Source organism: Carlito syrichta, unplaced genomic scaffold (assembly GCF_000164805.1).
Source record: "Carlito syrichta isolate Samal-C Ts95f unplaced genomic scaffold, Tarsius_syrichta-2.0.1 Scaffold289015, whole genome shotgun sequence".
In the NCBI taxonomy this organism is placed as follows: Eukaryota; Metazoa; Chordata; class Mammalia; order Primates; family Tarsiidae; genus Carlito; species Carlito syrichta.
Window position 1 is genome coordinate 108,915 of NW_007233111.1, and position 20,426 is coordinate 129,340.

Genomic DNA, 20,426 nt, shown 5'->3' on the forward strand with positions numbered 1-20,426 from the left:
CAGATCTCTTTAATTCTGTGGTAATCACAGAGATGGCAGGCCACCCATAGTTTCTAATTGATAGTAACAGAAATAGAAACGGAGCATTGCTTTTGGAATTGCAGACATTATGGCTTTATTTTTTCAAAACGAACTTTATAACGTACTAAAACCCCAGAAAAATCTCATAGTTATAAAATTTTCCTCTCTAGTTACTGATGTCCATTTTATTTATTTTTGTTTTGTTTTGTTTGGTTATGGGTTAGCAATCTGAAAGCCGTTACCATTACTAATTCTAAAAATGGATTCAAAATAGGAACATTTCCAAATTTGAAACATTTCTTAAAAGGAGCTTGAATTCAAACGTCTGACTTTATCCTTATCAAATGCTTTTGGCAATGTTGAAGAAATCTTCTGGGAGAAATGTAATAAACATTTCTTGAAGGGGCAGTATAGAGTGCAAACATCTCAAACATGATTCACTGCGTTTTCTGAACAATGCTTTTGCCTGCGCTGTTTATTTCAGTATTTGGAGCTATTACAAAAATCTCAAACTGTTTCTAGATCCTTCTCCTCCACAAGCACCCTAATAATATCCACATACTTGCCTTGCACGAGCACTTGTTTCTCTGATAGAGTCTAGAACCTGATGTCAATGAACACAGGCAACATTAATAGTACTCAAACTTCTGACTTTATTTTTTTTCCTCAAACGAACAGGTGATAAAACACTGTCTGTGTCCAAAGAACAATGCACAATTCCAGAAAATGTAAACAATATTTAGTTTGAACTTCTGAGTCCTCCTCATTTTTTACCAGTCTTTGGAACAACATTCATTTGTTTGTTTAGACCAGCATTTTAAAACGCAAAAAGTAAAACAAACGAACGGTCCGAGGCATTTATATGAACTTTTCAGATTGTGACACAGACTTGCATCTGCGTCATTTTTAGTCTGGCAAAGAAAAACATTGCTTTAGGAAGTGGGTCATGTGGGTGTATAAGTGATTCGTGGATAGGTCGGACATGCCATGGTTCTGGTCAGAGTACCACTGAAACACAAAGAAAGAAGCTTGTTTTATTCCTGCAGCCACAGAATGCATCTAGCCTTGACGTTTTTGTGCTCTCACGACCTGATAATTTTTCTAATATTATGGGGACATCCCTCCTAAGAATATTTGAATAAATAAAATAGCTTATTTTATTTAGAGGAGGAAGATTTAAAGAGCTTTTATTAATCTCCACTACTGTCTCATATTCTTTAAACTTTTATATTTTATATCTCAGTGACTTAGCAGTGACCAGCATCTTGGGGGATCAGGATCAGGAGGCATGGGTTCCAAAACTGTTGGGTTGTGCCTGTTACTTTGTTTCTTTAGAGCTTGATTTCTTCATTTGAAAAACAAAGGAGTTGGATTTGATTTTTTCCTAGGCCTCCTTGCAGCTCAAAAATTTCATGAGGCTTTTAGCCTGTGAATCTAATTCCTCTCTATTGCAGAAAATCCACAGTATAATGTAACCACATATAGCCACAAATACCCTTTATAGGAGTTAAAGTTAGCATTGTGAAAAAAGGGAGAAATAGTATTATAACTTAAAACTTTATTGTTGGAGAGATGCCAGTAAGGTTATTGTTTTTTACTCAATAAAGATGGTAGTGGTTACTATGTAATGATATATATTTACTAAGTCGAATTTACTTTGAGAGTCACAATTAAAAAAGGTTAGAAAAATCTCATGTCACCTTCTGTAAATTTTTATAGCAGATATTTAATAATTGTCCATATTTTGGGGGATACATGTGATATTTTGGTATCTGATGACAATATATAATAATCAAATCAGGATAACTGGGATACTCATTACCTCAGATATGTATTTTTTCTTTGTTTTAAGAACATTATAATTATTTTCTTCTAGTTATTTTGAAAAATACAATAAATTATTGTTAACTATAATTTCTCTACTGGACTATCAAATACTAGAAATTATTCCTTCTATCTAATTGCGTTTTTGTACCCTTAACCAGTTTCTTTTCACCCCCACCTTCCCTTTTCAGTCTGTAAGTTAATCAAAGAAAATTTCAAAAGAGGCAGTCTTCTATCCCAGGTTCTTGTTCAATGTAAGCCATTAAGGGGAAGTTTTGAGGAGAATAGGTAGCTACCAAGGATGCCCCCCACCCCTGCATTGCCTTGGCTTCCACCTCATTTTTTTTTTGTTTCCATTTTCCATTCCTCATGCAACCTGGATTTTAAATTTAGCTCATTCATTCATTCACTCAGTAAAAATCTGAGCATCTGTGATGGGCCAGGCATGTGCCAGGTGCTAAGAATACATGGATGAAAAGTTCTCTAACCCTACCCAGAGCTGCATCACTTCAGGGAGCCTATGAGATTTCTGATAACATTCTGAAATGCTTCTTACGGTACAAACAGAATCTTATAGCTGCTTGGGGACTTCCAGGTTTTGCAGGGACCCTAAACATGTAACTACACTTGCGTACATAGGATTGTAAACATCCACTGGATGTTTGAGCTAGAAGATCATTTAATCTTGTGAGCTCCTTTATTTGTGACTCAACTGGGAACCCCAGGAGTGATCTGGCTTGCCTAGAGCTCAGAAAGTTAATGAAAGACCCAAGATTCATTTGCTAATGTTCTGCCTGCTCTACCCTGCAGCCTCTTTGTCAGGTTTTACTAAAAAGATTTAAAGAAATAAAAAATAAGAACCCCTCTTTTTAGCTTCGGGGTCTAAGGCCACGAACATGAGTGAAACAAAAGTATATACCATTGCTTGGAAATCCACTTGTGCATTAACCAGAGCTTTAGCAATCTGTGCTGAGTTTTGAAAGTGCACATTATCTGCAACAAAGAGAGAGAGAGTTAAAGTGCTGCTAAATACCAGAAAGCATAGAGTGACAATGTACTGCCTGGAAATGAACACCAACAATTATCTAGTCATGCATTTGACATTGTCAGCAGTGAGTAATCACACTCAGATATGGAAATGTCCCTGACTCTTAGGTACTGACCCTGAGCATAGGCATAGGAGGATGCTTAATGTTTCTTAAACAAAGTGATGCTGGCTCAGTATTTTTATGTGTAAGAGTCTTGCTTAAACCTCACCATCTGCTGTTCCGTGGATGAGAAGATAGTCTACATTTCTGAAATATTCTGCTCTTGCCATCACAGTTGAATTCTGGAAAAGAGAAAAAAATTAACATTTTAGTTGCTGCAAGTTCTAATAGAAAACTAGCTAAATCATTGTGCAATGGACTTAGCACCAATACTGAAATTATGTATTGCTTTGGTTGATAAATATTTAAGAGTCAGAGCAACACATTTTCATCATCATTTGCATTACTTCCATCTGATTCTTAGTTTGAAAAACTGAAAGTTTATGTGTCATATGTTACATGTGAGTGAGACCTTAGGCATAAATGATGCCCGCTCAAGCTGTGTAGGGGCTGGGGGCGGGAAGAAGAAGGATCGGGAAAAGGGAGGTTAGGAAATGGGGGATGGGGAAGAATGAATAGAATCTAAAAGGAGTAAAAATCCTTTCCAGTGATGTGTTTTGCCGTTAACAAAAGATCATCATATTTGCTTGGGCACCCAGAATTAAAACTGTAAATTCCAAATTACTGCTTTAAAATTATTTAGCACATCTGAAATAAATTAATGACCTAAATAACAAGAAAAACACTTACTTTGTAGTGCTCAAGATTATCATCCTTTGTCGGGAGACCCATGAATCTCTCTGTGTAGATAGATGCTATAAAATATAAGAATATGTTGTTTCATGTGATAAATGTCACTTTTTTAAACCAATAAAAGCCCCTAGCTTAATAACTGTTTCTCAGTTCTCCCATGTGGAGCTCTTGAGGTAAATTATTACTTTACTGTCCTCTAATGGTTGTCCTCAAAGAATGTGTGTCATCTCTGCAATTTGCCTCAACAGGGATAGAGAGGTAATCAAGGAAGAGACTATGGAAACAGAAGCATCTAAACATTTCTTTTCTAGGGTTGGTTTTAATCTTTTTTGCTTCCTTCCTTCCTTGAAGGGAATGTTGAGGCACAAATGATCCATAGAAGGACCTCAATATGTTTTTTTTAAACAATCACAAAATCAGCCACCTCTAGTATTTTATTGGTGTCTTATTTCATCTGGGTTGAAAATATGTCCCCCAGATTCTTCACTCCTCTAAAACACACACACACACACACACACACACACACACACACACACACACACTTTTTTTCTAAATAAAAATTCCTTACAAATAACAATTGTTTCATTTTTACCCCAACAAAGGGAAGAGGATCTGATGAAAGCTAAATTTTGGACAATTATTAGAATTACTTCCAAATAATACTGCATTGATGTTAATCCTAAAAATAGGCACACACAGCAGGGGTACTTCTTGAACATATTTTTTGTTTCTTTGATTTCTGGAGCTGGCATTGCAACTCTGACATGGAGGTGAATTGCTTGGCCCCTGGCCTGACTTTACATAAAATGTGCTTAAAATCCAGTTATTCTGTAACTATATGCCTGCAAAATCAGAGTTAGCTCTGACTTTAAAGATTTGGTTCAGCAGGGGCTTCAGGTTTCTAGGAGAAAATAAGATATTGGATTATGGAAGAGGCCTTCTTTACTCTTGAGATTTCTCTGATTGCTATAACATGATTATAATGAATCATATAAACAACCTTGTTTATAGATTATATTTTCCCCAGTGATGCTGGGGTGAATTTTCCTGTGTAATCCATTTTCCTAGCAACCTCAAACATAGAGTAATTATGTGTTAAATGTTTTCACGGCAATATTTATGAAATGTTTCCATACCGTAATATTCCCAGCTGGAGACGGGAGCCACTGCTATCCCACATTTGAAAAGACCAGTTCCGGATGCAAGGGCCAGAGAGGAAACATAACCTCCATAGGACTGTGGAGACATTGTTAGGAGTCAGTCCCAGATTTCCTTTCATAAGCTTTCCTCCATATGTTTACAGCAACTCGCAACTCTACTCACAACCAGGACTGAAGGGAGCTGGGGGATATGGCTAAGGGTAGATTAAATATCTATCTCGCATTCTCGGCAGCAAAGTCCAATAGACACAGCAGTCATTTAATCCCTAATACATTGGAAATACTTGGTGTGCTGATCAGAATAGACCCTCTTAAAACATGATAAGAGTCGTTTAAGAGATAGCTACGATTGCAATTTTTCTGCACACACACACACACACACACACACACACACACACACATACACACAAATCTTTTTTTTCCACTACATATTTCTTACTAGGATCTTGTTAGAAAAAACAAACAACCGAAAAACAGGATTACATTTGAAAGAAATGCACAGAAAAAAGGAAATTATTACCAAAATATAAATGTAAGATACTTTCTTACAGTTTGCAAAAGTCCTGTGAGGCAGAATGTGTATCTATGTATTTACTTATTTATTTTCATAACAGCAATCAAAGAAAGGACATAAGAACCTTTTGGATAGTTTAGATATGACCATAGTTTGTGCATGCCACAGTGGTAAATATTCTGTTTTGAGATTTCTGACATAGCACCTCAAAGGAAGAAAAATCATTGGTGTCTTTAAAACCTTGTGTTTCTCCTTCCAAACTTAATGGAAAAGCAAAGAAATACAAAAGGGGATATACACTGTAGAGTCAGGAGTAGGTTTAGCTCTCATCAGTTTCTGTCCCTGAGGAATCAAGAGGTGATTCAGAAATGGGACCCTGCTAATAGCAAGAGATCTCTCCTATGTCAGTTGGAAATTTGAACCTTTCCCTAAATGTGAAGAAATGAACAGAGTGTCACAATAGTGCTGCATTTCCTTGTGTAAACCAAATTTGGTATGTACTAACATGCTGTGAGAGAAGTGCTTCTCCTGGAAATGTGGACTAAGCAGTCATCTGGGACATGGACCAAAAAAATGTGTGCACTAGATTAGGAAGTGATTCTCAGTGTTTATTCTTGCCCTGATACATAGATGTCACTAAACATCAGAAGGGGTGAGTGTGACTCTCCAACTAAAGTCGTGCCTTGTGTTTAGAATCTTATTACCACAAATTTCTAGGAATCACTTCCTTCTGGTCAGGACAGATCATATCACCCTTTACCACAGAAAAAAATCATTCTTCAGAGAGAAAGAATGAGTGCGAGAGTAAGAGCAAGAGAGGTAGACAGACATACGATGGCAATAGGTCAGTGGCAGGGGTCTATTTTTAATCCACGAAATACATGGAATGAGAGAATAAGCTAAACAACTCTCTTGAATTCAATAGTTACATGAATAATTCTTTAACTGGCTTACGGTTTTATGTTTCCTGCTCTAGGAAATTTTATTGAGGACCATTAGCTACAAAACACAGAAGAAAAGAGGCTGCTCTGTTATACCATGGCCTGTTTTTATTATACCTGGAGGAACACTAAATCATGTATTAATAGGGGAAAGTATTTATTTCAAAAACAGAAAAATATTTGGGCTTGAAAATCATTTTAATAAGGGAAAATTCTCTATCTGTTTGAAACTTTCACTTAAATAAAGAAGATTGTTTTCATTATTAGATTAGCAACAACTCTTGCTGAAATGGAAAAGCTTTTCTTCCTTCTTAATTGTAAGTTCAAATGACAGCAGAGTAAGCCCGAGACCTTTAGAAAAATTTTTATTGTTTATGGTTTTAGTGAAAAGGTGTGTTAACTGCAAATTCACTGGGTCCTGCATCTCCTCTCCTGTGCCCCAGAGCAGGAAATAAAATGAAATAACACTTGAAATTAAAATAAAAGCTTTTATATAACAGAATTTTTTTAAACATTTCTGTTCATATCTTAGGAATTATCAATCTATATCTATTCAGTGATTAGGTGATTGTGCTGCATTTAAATAAAATTTTCCTCTTTTTAGAATAAATACAAATTTTCTCTCGAAATCTGTAAGAGCAAAAGCTACTGTATCAGCAGCACAACAAAGAAGGTGTATTTTAAATTCTCAGGCAGCTTAGAAAAGCTATTTCTATTGTAGAAATGAAGAGGGGGAAAAAAGAAAACCCGAGTTGACTTTTTCCTGCTCTCCCCATGAGTGGGGCTCCCAGGCAGAGTGGGTGGCTGCTGCAAGAAAAGAACCCACAGAGCAGATTGGCCATGAGAATTCTAGAATTTTGTCCTTTGCACTCAGATGCCTTGCCATTTTGTTTCAACGAAGGATATCTTTAAAAACATTCTTAGAAGGGCACAGAATTTTGAAGGAGGGTTTATGGAACACTCTTATTTGAGCACTCATGCACACTGAAACATTTTTACCTATAGGCAATAATAGTAGCTGGCTAACGTTTGTACGGCCAAGGTTATTGCAATAGCCTTTGTGGCCCCACACAACCTGTCTCTCATTTCCCACCTCACATCTTCCTCCTATTTTCTCTTCCCTTTGCTCATTGACTCTCTTGGTGTTCTTTGAACTCTCCAAGTAAGATCTATCCTTAGGACATTTACAAATGCCATGACCTCTGCCTGGAATGCTCTTTCCCCAGAAATTGGTATGCCACACATCCTTCCCTCTTCAAACATCAAAGATCATCTCAAAGGAGCCTTTCCTGTCCTAATTTAAAATTGTACTAACCCTGTACTACCCCCTTTCTTGTTTTGCTTTTTAGCTAGCATTTAACCTCATCTAACATTCTATATATTTTACTTAACTTGCTTATTGCCTTTCTTTGCAATCATTCCCAAATCCATAGGGGTAGAGATTTTGTTTGTCTTGTCAATCAATGTATCCCCAGCACTGAGAATATTGCCTGACATATGGTTGAATGAATATTTGTTGAATGTATGACTTGGCTATTGTCTTACTCATCTAATCTTCATAGCATCTTGGTGAGAAATTTGTTGCAGCATTTTGCAATGAGGAAACTGAGGCTCAGAGTAAACTTTCAGTGGCTGTGGAGTCAGTAAGCAGTAGAGCTGAGACTCAAACCCAGGACACTTGACTTTGCAACCCATGCCATTTCCTCTATATCCCTATATGAGAACAGCCTCTTTTGGGGGAACTGTAAGTTCAGAGTCTAATATAGTCTCATTAGAGGTGCATTTGTCCTACTTTTACATTGTTGATTACACATAGCAATTCAAATTACTTATAATTAGTCACTGGAAAAGAAAGGAACTAAGATTAAATCATGAACTAATGCTTATTCAACACCACCTGGCTAGGCCTATATTAACAAAGCAAAGCCCAGAAATGAGGCTGTTATTCTAATAATTTAGGCAAAACCCTTGTCGCTCTTCAATTGTCAGAATAATTGCTTCATCTTTTTATTGCATACCAAGGTTTTGCACCTCTGACACTATGAACATTTTGGGCTGGATAATTCTTTGTTATGGGGAACTGTCCTGTGCATTGCAGAATGTTTGACAGCATCCCTGGCCTCTACCCACTAGGTGCCAGGAGCACTCTCCCAGTGTGACAATTAAAAATGTCTCCAAACATTGTCAAATGTCTCCTGGAAGGGCAAGCTCACCCTGATTAAGAGCCACTGCCATAAACAGATATGACTTAGGCATCATGATGGATACATAGTAGATATTTTACCAAGCAGCTAAAACCAGGGCTACTGGGCCTTGGATTATGTAAGCCAGAAAAATGAAAGAGGAAAATAAAAATGCTTCCTCCCCACTTCTTGAACTGGATAATGAAAGGAAATGTGGGATTTGGAGCTTATTGATCCACTGACTCAAAAAAATTTTGTCTGGTTGGATATGATGTTTTTCTTAGACCTCTAAAGCACCCAATACTTTATGGAAACAGAAACCTTCTGATTTAGAGTGCAATAATAGCTAAATTGCTCTCATAGTAATTCTCAATGCCTTTCTCTTTCCCATTGCTAATACTGGTTAGTATACTGTAAATGATTACATTGAGCTATGATCTCTTCCCAGTTGCTACTTTGTTGTCTAAATTTAGGCTTTTTTTAAAAAAATGTATTCCCAGTATTAGTGCTCTCCTAGCCCCATCCTCTCTTGAAATTTCAGGTTGTCCTCCACTTTGAAACCAAAATTATCTTTCTAAGACACCAATACCATGCCCTATTGACTCCAAGAGCATGTTTCCAGAAGGTGCCCATGGAAGATATTGTTTGTATATATTTAGGGTTGGGAAAGGAACAAAGAATTGTGGAATCAAATATTTTTTGGTAATACTGTGCTAAACAAAATTTAGCAGGTTTCCTTACTAGTTTTCATAGAGTCAGCACATACTATTACATAGAATTTATGATTTTCCAAAAAAAGTTTCCATATAAACTTTTCCTGAAAAATCTCCTGGTCCTAGTGAAACACACATCTGGAAGGACATTGATTTAAAATAAAATTAGTTTAAAAAAATATCAAAAGTGCTTGACATGGCCAAGCATTGTGCTAGACATTTGAGAAACAAAACTAATGGGACACTTTAGTCCATTTCCTTGATGAGTATACGTTCTTATAGTAAAAAAAACCAACAGGCAGACAATATAAAACATAGTAATTCCTATAAGAGAAACATAAAGAGCTACTGCAACACAAAGAAATCTGAAGTAAGTCTTACAGACAAATGTGAGTTTTCCATTTTAAAGTGAGGAAGAGTTGGGGAATGAAAAAAGAAAATGATCATTGCAGGTGCAGGGAACAGTATATACAAAATCATGGCAACAAGAAACACAAGCATAATTTAAAAATATTTCTTAAAGTCTACAGAGAAGTGGAGAGAAATGAGAGTAAAAAGGTAAGCTGGAGTCAGTTGACAAGGATCTTGCATGCTAAGAAATATATTTGGGTTTTATGTTGCAGGCAACATGAAGTCCTAAAAAATATATAAGCAGAAAAACAACGTGGTAAAATCTGCTTGGAATGATAATTTCATTATCAACATTACAGCTTGTGAGGCCAAAGCAGAGAGGACAGTTAAGAAGCAATTGGAAGGGTTTAAATTGATGCTACCCAACCTATGATTCGTGGACCAAAAACATCAGCTTTACCTGGGATCTTGTTGGAAATGCAAACTCTTGGTTCCCACCCCAGAGCACTGAATCAGAATCTCTGGTGGAAAGGCCCTGGAAGCTGTGTCTTAACAGGCTCTCCAAGTGATGTTTATGCAAGCTAAACACTGAGAAGTTCTGGTTAAATTACATATGAAGAAGCTCAAACTAAGGCAATGTCAGTGGGGATTTTGAAGAGCAGACTTAGATGTTTTAAGGTAGAATTAACAGAACTAACTAACCAACAGAATGTTGAAGTCTGGAAGAGGAGCAGGTTGAAAATGGCTCTCAGCTTTCTAATTTGGGTGACTAGGTGTGGAGGGGCCTTTATTGAATATTAAGATTTGTTTTAAAGAAGACTTTTAAAAGTTTACCCTAGAGGTAAATTAAGCTTGAGGCCCAGGTAGGATCATTTGAGAGAGATTACCGGTAGGCATTTGAAACATGGAGCTCAGAAGAGAGATGGGAGCTATTTGCAGGGCTCTTTAAAACCACAAGGTTATGCCCAAGGAAATGAAGAGTAATGAGGGTCAAGGCCAGAGCCAGTGAAACACTAACATTTAAAGAATAAATGAAATATAATGATCATAGAGACACAGGAGAATGAAAAGAAGGTGTCACAGAGCCATGTGCAGAGGCTCCTCTCCTTTATGTGGCTGGAAAGAATTGTGTTATCTGGCTACCTACTTATCCAGACTCATTTCCCACGCTTTCCTATGATACTGATTTGAATCTGCCCAGGAGTTGTATCCATCCCTTGGCAGTCCACTTATCACTTTCTTCTCCCCAACGTGCTCTCAGAGTCTACCTTGCAAACATTGTCATATTGGAAAATAAGCAATACGGAGGGTTTAATATACTATTTCAGTGGCATTTGCACAATCAGATGTGGTAAGAATCATTTATTGAAGAATTTCAGGCTGATAGAGATGTATTTTGGGGTGATGAATGGGTTTTTCAAAATCATCACACATAAATGGTTCCCTACCAAACTAATACCTAGAATGTTCTATAAATGAAATCAAAAGTTCTACTTTATGGTTAATTCAAAGACTGCAGTAAAAGGAAAATCTAACTCTAAGAGAAATGTTAATGATTACATGTGTGTGTTCAGCTTGAAATTTGAATCTTTCAAGGATGTACTTTAGGAAATTTCATAAAAATGGATGGTAGGAAAGGTCTTATCTGAAGCATTTCACTATAAAAATATTTCATTTATTTCTACTCATTTGAATTCCATTCTGTTTAGATATTTAACATTTGATCGTTTTAAGAAGGACCAAATGGCTTGAAGTAACAACTTTCTTCAAATCCATAGCAGCTCTTCATCTGGTCACTGAGCTGAGAGTTGAACTGAATCCTGCAGATTCCCTTCAATATTGGGTTTCATTCCCTTCATCTTGTGCAGGCCGTTCTCAGAGAAAACAGCCAAGAAAAACAACCCAAGCACAAATGGCTGCAAATTGACTTGCAAATGTACAAATTCAGACCAAAAAGTGAAACAGGAAATCTTCTTTGAAGGGTAATTATCATAATTTATAATGGGCAAATCTAAACTCTTTCCAATATTTCTCTAAACTTTCCAGTGACTTCATTGCCCATAACTGATAAGTTTTGCCACTTTCTTTAAGGTGTATTTTCAAAATCCAACAGCTCTTCAAACATTGGAAATTATCTCCATGACCTATAATTAGAAAACTAAAGCACAAATTAACATTAGGTATAGTAAAATAATTTGATTGTAATAAAAAAATCAAACAGCTAAGCTATGACTCCGCTAGGCCAGGTACTCAGAAATTTATATTCTAAAAGTTCCTATGGTTCCAAACTTTAGCTCAGATTTTTATAAAAGTAAATATAAAATAAAAGATATATATTTAAGGTTAAAACAACAGAGGAAATTAAACCTTGATGAATATGGTTCAGTTCAGTATGCGATAATCTAAAAACAACTAGTAAAAGCATGTCAATTATGAGTTAATTTGCTGTACAGTGATAAAAAAGAGATTAAAAAAAGGAACAAACACTTAAAACCACCACTTTAAAGCCCAGATTATCCAAATTGACGGTTTCCATTGACAGATTAAATTATGTTGCAACATTAACATTTCATGAGAAACCTTATAAGCGAACACTTTAGGAAATGATGATTGCCGAACTGAATAACAAGCATAAAACATATAAAACAACTCACCCAGCCCCATATGGCTATTCTTTTTTCATCAATGAAACCCATTTCTATGAATTTTCTAAAGTAAAAGAAACAAAATTTTTAGAATTTTAAGTGTGTACACATGACATTTATTTTATTACACAAGCATATTTAATCCAAAATTTAATAGAAACGCTACATTGTCTTTGTTTAAACACATGCATAATAAGGCTGCATTTACAAATAATTAAAATAATATTACCATGTCTTCTGCAAAAGGATAAAAGGATTCTCTTAGACTTTATTGTACAATTATTGAGTAATACTCTCAGAGCTGTAAGGCCTACTATCCTAATTATGTGGAAGATTAGCTACCTGAGACTCAGAGAGGTCAAGGGACAGCCTCATAGATTTACTAACACAAGAAGTAGCAGCACTAAATTTTGAAATTTCCAAATCCCCAGCTATTGGAAAGAAGGATTTTATTGTTGCTGTTTTAAATTTTATTAACTTCTTATCACCTTGTTTGTTTAGTTGTTAATGATCACCATTTCATTTTCAGTGACACGAGAAAAATATACATCTCTCTTCCATTTCATACTTAGATACCCTCAGTTCATTATGCCATGGGAAATTACATTTATTCCTTAGAATATGGAAATGAATCGTTTTCACTCCATCACAGAAGAGCCTCCACTTGGAAACTATTTTGAAAATAAATCTTTCCTTAGGAGCAAGGGGCTATACTGAAAGACAACCCTCAAAAAGGCATGGGAAACCCTCCAAGTCGATACAAAACAAGAGTGTTTCGAGCTAATTTATATGATGTTCTCCTGATGGCTGGTGTTCTAGAGCAATTGTGATTTATTTGAGGAATGGTTTGATAAAAACTCAATCACAGAGAAACAGGGGTAGAAAGAAGCAAACCGGATGAGCCATTTCAGAAGCCACTGTTTGCAACAAAAATGAGAAGGAGGGGAAAAGACCAAAGGGAGTCATATAGTCCAGAAAAATACTATTTTTTCATTCCATTTAGTTGCTTTAATGGCCTTTCTCATCAGTTGTTCTCTGAAGGTAGAACGGAGTGATTTTCATTACTTGAATAATGTAGTTTCTTAAAGGGATTTCACAGCAACCATTTCGCTCCTTGCATTGATTCAACATGCACGTTTCTGATGCATAGAGGAGTTGGGCAAATGCCCGGGACAAACAGATGGGAAGAGGCCCCGTTAGTCACAGCTTACCCGACACTGATTCTGAAGGACACTGAGGAGTCTACAGGGAAGAAATGCGGTAGCAAACGGAAAGTTGCTACCTGTGTGGATGCTGCTCATGGTATACGAGAAAATGTGCAGCAAATGGTGGCACTGTGGCAATTCATGCACAAACTTCAACAACCAAATGAAAGAAGAGAAAGTTCACTTTCTTGTTTAAAAAAAAAAAATCTTGCTTCTAGTGCTTGAAGACAATTCTGAGCCATAAAATCAATCGTGATTTTATGATTTCCCAGAAGCTAGCAATCATACTGCCTTGCATCTGGGGTAAAAAGCAAATAACAGGTGATACATGGGAACAGGAAATTCTTAACAGCTTTCTTCCTAGGTTTATTCTGAAAGGATGACATTTACAGGAAATGATAGTGCAATAGTTAACATGGAAATGAAACATTAACACTTAATGTGGCAGGACTAGGTTAAAGGTTAGCTAGATAATCTGAGCACTTTGAGACCAACAAGCCTCTATAAAATTCACTTCTAAATTCTGAAGAGTTTCCAGGAGGATTTTCAAAAATACTGTTGATAATGTGCTTAAATCAACAGAGAAAAGGATGTTTTTCTAATTTTAGAAGATGGATTAAACTTTAAAACTTTTGCTCATAAAAATGGCCCTAGGTCAATTTAGAATTCTAGTAATAAATTATTTTCCTATTTTAGAAATGTTCTTATTGATATCATCTACAACAGAATGATAGAATACTTATTCTCATATAATTCTTCTCCACCACTAATCTAAAGTTATGTAAAATTTCAAAGTTGTAGGAATGTCAAAAGTGCCAAATATACCCCAAACCAATAGAATTGCCCTTATAACCACTGAGGTTTATGGATCTCATGTATGCGTGAGAGAGAGAGAGAGAGAGAGAGAGAGAGAGAGAGAGAGAGAAGCCTTATGAAAGCAAGTCTCAGTTTCACTTATCTTTGTGACCTCACAAGCCTCTCCTTTGAAGCATTCTCTTTTGTATAGATAAAATTGTGGGGTAGTATGACGTATTTTTCCCCTGCTTTGCTTTGTTTAATACATGCCTTGACAAGTATTTACTGTTGTTTCTGAATATATACATATAATTTTCTTTTGGTGTGTAGAAAATTTAGCCAGATTGCATTTTGTGAGAAATTCAAGAAACAAATTTCATTCTCTGGGGGAAAATTTGAGGGCCACAATAGAGGGAATATAATCTCAATTCCCTATGTCAGCCATTCAGTGTCTTCTTCCTAGAACGCTTCTTTAGAAGACATGATGAAAACATCCCCAGGATTATTGTTATAAGTTTATTCTTTTTAGCTTTGTTTTCTCAAAGCACTGGGTTTCAAGCCTTCCTTTTCACTTTTGCATTGAAATAATGATTTCAGACAAACCAGACCAGCTCTGGCTGCCATCTCCAATGTTGCTTATGTGCTTTGCATGGGTCACACAGCCTCCCTATGCCCATTGGAGTGTTTACTAAAAGTTTCCTCTGACAGCAGTGCTGCCCCCTCAGAGCAGAGTGTGGGTGGTTTATCCACTTTTACCAGATCATAATAACGTTGAAACCAGAGATTGTAAATTGTACAATTTTATATAGCGTATACTGGAATGACGTGCATTAATATTTGATATGTTGTTGAATAACTGAGTAAATGGGTGAACATATGGCAGGAAGAATTTGTTCAGATCCCATCCTGAAAATGGCTTAGAGACAGTAAAGGTATCTACTTGTTACCTTTAGTCCATCTTCATTTCTAAATGCCACAGACAAATTGGTATTACTGAGCCGAGCTCGTTGGCTCAGCCTGTAATCCCGCGCCGTGGGAGGCTGAGATGAGTGGATTGCCTGAGCCCGTGGGTTTGAGACCCGCCTGGGCAGGCGAGACCTCATCTCTACAATAAATCAAAAAAATTAGCCGGGCGTGGTAGCGCGCGCCTATAGTTCCAGCTACTTGGAAGGTTGAGACGGAAGGATTGCCAGAACCCAGCAGGTCGAGGCTGCGGTGGCTGGGAGCGGCCACTGCACTCCAGTCTGGGTGACAGTGAGACTCCAACTCAAAAAAAAAAAAAAATTGGTATTACTATGAAAATTGGCAGAAGGTAGAATTTGTGGCTTTGTGTCCTATACATTGAACATAATGGCTCAGGTTTAAAATTTTATTTCAACCAAGAAAAACATTAAGCAACAATTTCTTCTTCTTAAGTTTAAATGCTACAGTTGTGGTGGTAAATAAACAAAGTGTGATGACCTATTTTATTGTTATTGGTCAGTTGTGATGATGATGATGATTTTTAACCAATGACAGAAAGAAAACACTTTTTAGCTCGACCAACTTTGGAAAAGATCTAGTTAAGTTACAAATGAGGCATGATTTTTATTTCTGTTTTCATGTAGTGTCAGGATTAATGTGTCCTTGATGTTTTTGTATGGTTTTAATGCAGATAGATGTGAGCTGTGATGAAAAACAAAATCCCTTAAAGAATTAGACTGTAAGTGTGACAATTGTGTTAACATTCTCATTAAGGCACTTTACTGTCTTTACATGAGAAACTAATGTCTCGGTGGAGTTTTTATTTGAACTGTCTTCCCTTAAGTTAATAGTGGAAAGGCCAAAAATCTGGGTTAGTAAGAAAGAGGGAATCTCCTAGAATTTGAGTAATGGTAACAGACTTTAGGGTTAATAATCCATTTATGAATTTGTCATATTTTACCCAAATAGACTTTGTTTTTAATAGAACATTTTGTGTGTGAGTGTATGTATAAGACTGTTCACAGAATGGAAGAAACACTTGAAAATATATGGGTTATGAATGCCTTTCTATTTTTAAAAAATAATTACTTGTAAGTCTACTCTTCTGCTTTGATTAGAGTCAAAATTAGAAAAGTGTTGTAAAGGCCTGGCTCCTAGCTGCTAAATACAATCTGTGTTGTGTATATATGTTGCACTGAAATCAGTATCTATTAATGACACTAAATTAATAAAAAAAGTACTGAAGAACTTTCTAAATTGCTCTTTACTTGCAAAATAGTGTTTGATCTTTAATTGTCCCACATACATATCCATCCATGACTGAGAGTGCAGTAAGCCAGTAAACTTTAGATTTATGAACTATTATTCTCTAGCTTCACCTACTGACACCATAATAAACAGAAACCCAACAACTATAAAGACATAGCCAGAAGAATCTTGCACAGTATTTCTAAAGAAACAACAACTGACTGTATTCTTTGTTTCAGGAAAAGATGATTGAATCATAAATTATGGTTGAAAATATAGTTGGGAAGAAGAAATCAGATTATAAATATGTCTTTCCTCTAAATGTTTTTGTAGTATAATTTCTGTTATGTAAAATGAATATGTTTTTGTCAAATGAAAATAGGCAAACACTTTCATGCTACCATAGTTGACTGACAGCTTAGCTTAGCCATAAATGAATGCCCAACAACTACAAATATGTAGTTCTGATAATATCTTGAGCCATTTCGAAACTTATGAGGTAGAATCTACAATCCTTGAGTAAATTCAAATACTTATTTTTCTGTAGCTCATCATTAGAGTTACATACATTTTTCTACCAATTGTGAGCCATAGTTATAAATGAAAAGATATTAGAATGACTGACAGCACATCAAAAGAGGGTCGTTGTCATTTGGCACTAGAAATCATTTTTCTACATATTTATTAGCTCTCTTCCATAAATAATTTTTTTAGTATGTGGCAAAAAATGTCACTTTAAAATTAATGATAGTTTTAGACCAAGCTAGGAAAAGAGACAGAAAGAATTAAGTCATTAAAGATGGAAAAAGGCAATAGTGATTGCGTGACATTTGCATGTTGTTGTATGTTGACATCTGCTTGAATGAGAAGGTGCTTACCTGACAGCTGTAATCTGGTCTTCAACTTCGTAAACACCCAGCTTTCTATATACTGCATACAGGAGTTTGTCACCTTGGAAAGCCGTTCCTCGACCATCCACCAAGGCAATTACCATCCCTTCCTTACTTGCAAGATAAGATATCCAATTAACAGCAAATACAGACCTTACACTCTGACTGCAGGGACCACCATACCTAAGGGGGGATAAAAAAGAATCTCTGATTCCTTTATAAAATTCAGCTTCCCATACCTTTCCATCCTGACCACGCATTGCCTCTAGTAATTCCCAGTACAATTATGTGATAAAATAACAATGGCGTTAGAACTGGCTCAAAATCAAGAGACCAGGCTTTTCCCAGAGGTTTGCTACAAGGAAGTTGTTTTGGGACACAGCTTCTCCTATTCCCCAAAACGGATACATCTAGGGTTGGCATTTCAAGGAATATGTGTGGGTTTTTCGTCATTTCTGCCACCTGCCACTTGCTAAAAGCAGACATAAGATATACTAAAAAAAATGCATGGTGTTTTAAGCAAATTGTGTGTAGGTCAGCACTGATTTTGGGTGTGATTCCACTAAATGTATTCTATTCCTTTATTTCATTTCTAACTCAATTACATAAGACGTTAAAATGATTTACAATATTTTTTTGGCTGCAATTTCTCTATCTCTAAGGTATTCTGACACATTCGGCAATTTGCCATACAAAGGAAATTTAACACAGCAAATGCAAGCAAGTCCATCTAAAATCTCAAAACTTCCTCAATCTATTTTAAATAGCCATATTTTATTTACTCTGATTAGTTGAGGAATATATAAAAACAGCATCAATAGGAACTGTTACCAAGGAGAATGGTTCATTCTATTTCATAAATGTGTATTTCATCCAACATATTTTCAGTAAATAGTTTTTTACACTAAAGAAAATATTACATACACTTGAATTAGCAAGGGATACTTCTTTGATCTGTCAAATTGAGGAGGAAGAATCATCTTGTACCATAAACCTTTGAAAATAAAAAAGGAGAAAAATCTTTATTCCACAATACTTACGGCATCATTTATTTTATTTAATAACAATATATGCTATAAAATAAATGTAAATTTATTTTATAATTAATACAACTATGATAGATTTATTTTTAATTAATTTTATAACATATTTTTATATTTGCTTTATAAATGACTGGAAATCTTGAATTAGTATTTGTTCTAGAAGCACACATTCTAAAATTGAAAATAGATAAGCTCTTTTTAAAAAACATCAATGCTAAAAGACAGCCATGGAGAAATATAAAATCAGCCATATTCACAAACATACTAAAGATATTTAATAAAACTAAATTTTGTTCCAGCAAAATGGTTTTAAATAAGATCCTGTAATATATCAGAGAGCTTAGACTGTAATGTTCACAATTTTTTAAAGCAAGAAAAGCATTTAGCTTCATATCTATCTATAAATAAGAAATTTTGAAAAGATCTTACTAATTTCATCCACTTGAAGTTTCTTAATTTCCTCTTTAGGCAGCTGGATATTTTTTAAAGCATTTTCCAATTCCTTGTTTTCTTCCAGGATTTTAATTTCTTTAAAAAATAAAATTTTCATTTTAGTTAACAGTATTTCTGTTAAAAAAATTTCTTTTCTAAAATTGCTTTGGTTTTAATATGGATGAAACCGAAACAGTGTAAGTCTTGCTTAAGAAGTTTCATATTGACAAACATATTTTTAATCCAGCCTTTAGAGCATATATGAGCTTATAAAGGGCATCACATTTTAAACATTGTCTCCTAAACTGATCTTTATGACAACGAAACACATTTTGAGCAGAATCACAGATGCAACAATGTTTATTCAATCACGTATTTCCATTTCCAGCTGTTTTGTTTTCAACTTAAAGCCATGACCTCATTGAGTAGGTGATATTTTTCTTATCATCTACTAAGAAAAGGTAGTAGAAAAAAAAATCTAGCTTGTTGAGGCCCCAAATTTAGAATAATTAACTGTGTAGTTACAATTTTTTTTTAATTTTCAAAGTGTAAAGACAAGTATTATTTCTGTGATTTTTAAAAATCTTTTATTTCTCATTCTTTTCCTGTTGAACTTGGATATTCTCTCTTTTTTCAGTAATACTATATATACCATTCCTTCAAATCCTTTCTCTCAAGGTGGTTTTATATCTTAGAAAAACAACAATACATATATACACACTATGCTCTCTTTCTGTCTTACATCTTTAAAATAAATGTAAAAGCTGCTGTTTATACTTGAACGCAGTTACATTCATACTTTAATTGTTGAAATTTAACAAATCCATTGATTTTCTGAATCTGTAGATTGGTGATACATGCAGATAGGTTTCTAATAATAGCTTTCTATAGGTTTCATCTTGAGCAGAGATTGACACCGGTATCTTCTAGAGAAAGGTTAGTCTCTCATATAATACATTCAGTGTGTGGCTTTATATTTATTTATTTATTTTTGAGTAGGAGTCTCACTCTGTTGCCCAGGCTAGAGTGTAGTGGCATGCTCACAGCCACTGCAGCCTCGACCTGCTGGTTTCAGGCAATCTTACTGCTTCAGCCTTCCAAGTAGCTGGAACCACAGGCATGCGCCACTACACTCGGCTAATTTTTTGATTTATTGTAGAGACAAGGTCTTGTCATGTTACTCAGGTTGGTCTCGAACCCCTGAGCTCAGGCAATCCTCTTGCCTACACCTCCCAAAGTGCTGGGATTACAGGTTGAGCCACTGCACCTGGCTGTAGCTTTATATTTTAAAAGAAGCTCTGGAGCCAGCCTCGGTGGCTCAGCCTGTAATCCTGCGCCTTGGGAGGCTGAGGTGAGTGCACTGCCTGAGCCCGTGGGTTCAAGACCCGCCTGGGCAACTTGGTAAGACCTCATCTCTACAATAAAAAATAAAAAAATAAAAAAATTAGCTGAGTGTGTTAGCATGCGCCTGTAGTTCCAGCTACTTGGGAGGCTGAGGCGGAAGAATCGCCGGAACCCAGCAGGTCGAGGCTGCTGTGGCCGGGAGCCACCACTGCACTCCAGTCTGGGCGACAGAGTGAGACTCCAACTGAAAAAAAATAAAAAAATAAAAAATCAAATAAAAGAGCCTCTGGATGACTTTTAAGATTTGGCTATT

At 35.8% G+C, this 20,426-nt stretch overlaps 1 protein-coding gene across 2 annotated transcripts in view; it reads right to left on the reverse strand.

Annotated features, from left to right (window-relative positions):
- Positions 1-654: 654 nt before the first annotated feature.
- FAP (fibroblast activation protein alpha) overlaps positions 655-20,426 on the reverse strand; it is a 70,922-nt gene continuing 51,150 nt past the window's right edge. For both annotated transcript variants that reach the window (XM_008054079.2, XM_008054078.2), the window contains 9 exons: positions 18,767-18,865; positions 18,219-18,288; positions 17,283-17,477; positions 12,203-12,257; positions 4,823-4,922; positions 3,684-3,748; positions 3,103-3,175; positions 2,765-2,838; positions 655-1,029 (listed from right to left, as the gene is read on the reverse strand). In XM_008054079.2, the coding sequence (XP_008052270.1) occupies positions 928-1,029; positions 2,765-2,838; positions 3,103-3,175; positions 3,684-3,748; positions 4,823-4,922; positions 12,203-12,257; positions 17,283-17,477; positions 18,219-18,288; positions 18,767-18,865 (833 nt within the window). In that variant the 3' untranslated portion in view covers positions 655-927. The remainder of the gene's footprint in view (positions 1,030-2,764; positions 2,839-3,102; positions 3,176-3,683; positions 3,749-4,822; positions 4,923-12,202; positions 12,258-17,282; positions 17,478-18,218; positions 18,289-18,766; positions 18,866-20,426) is intronic.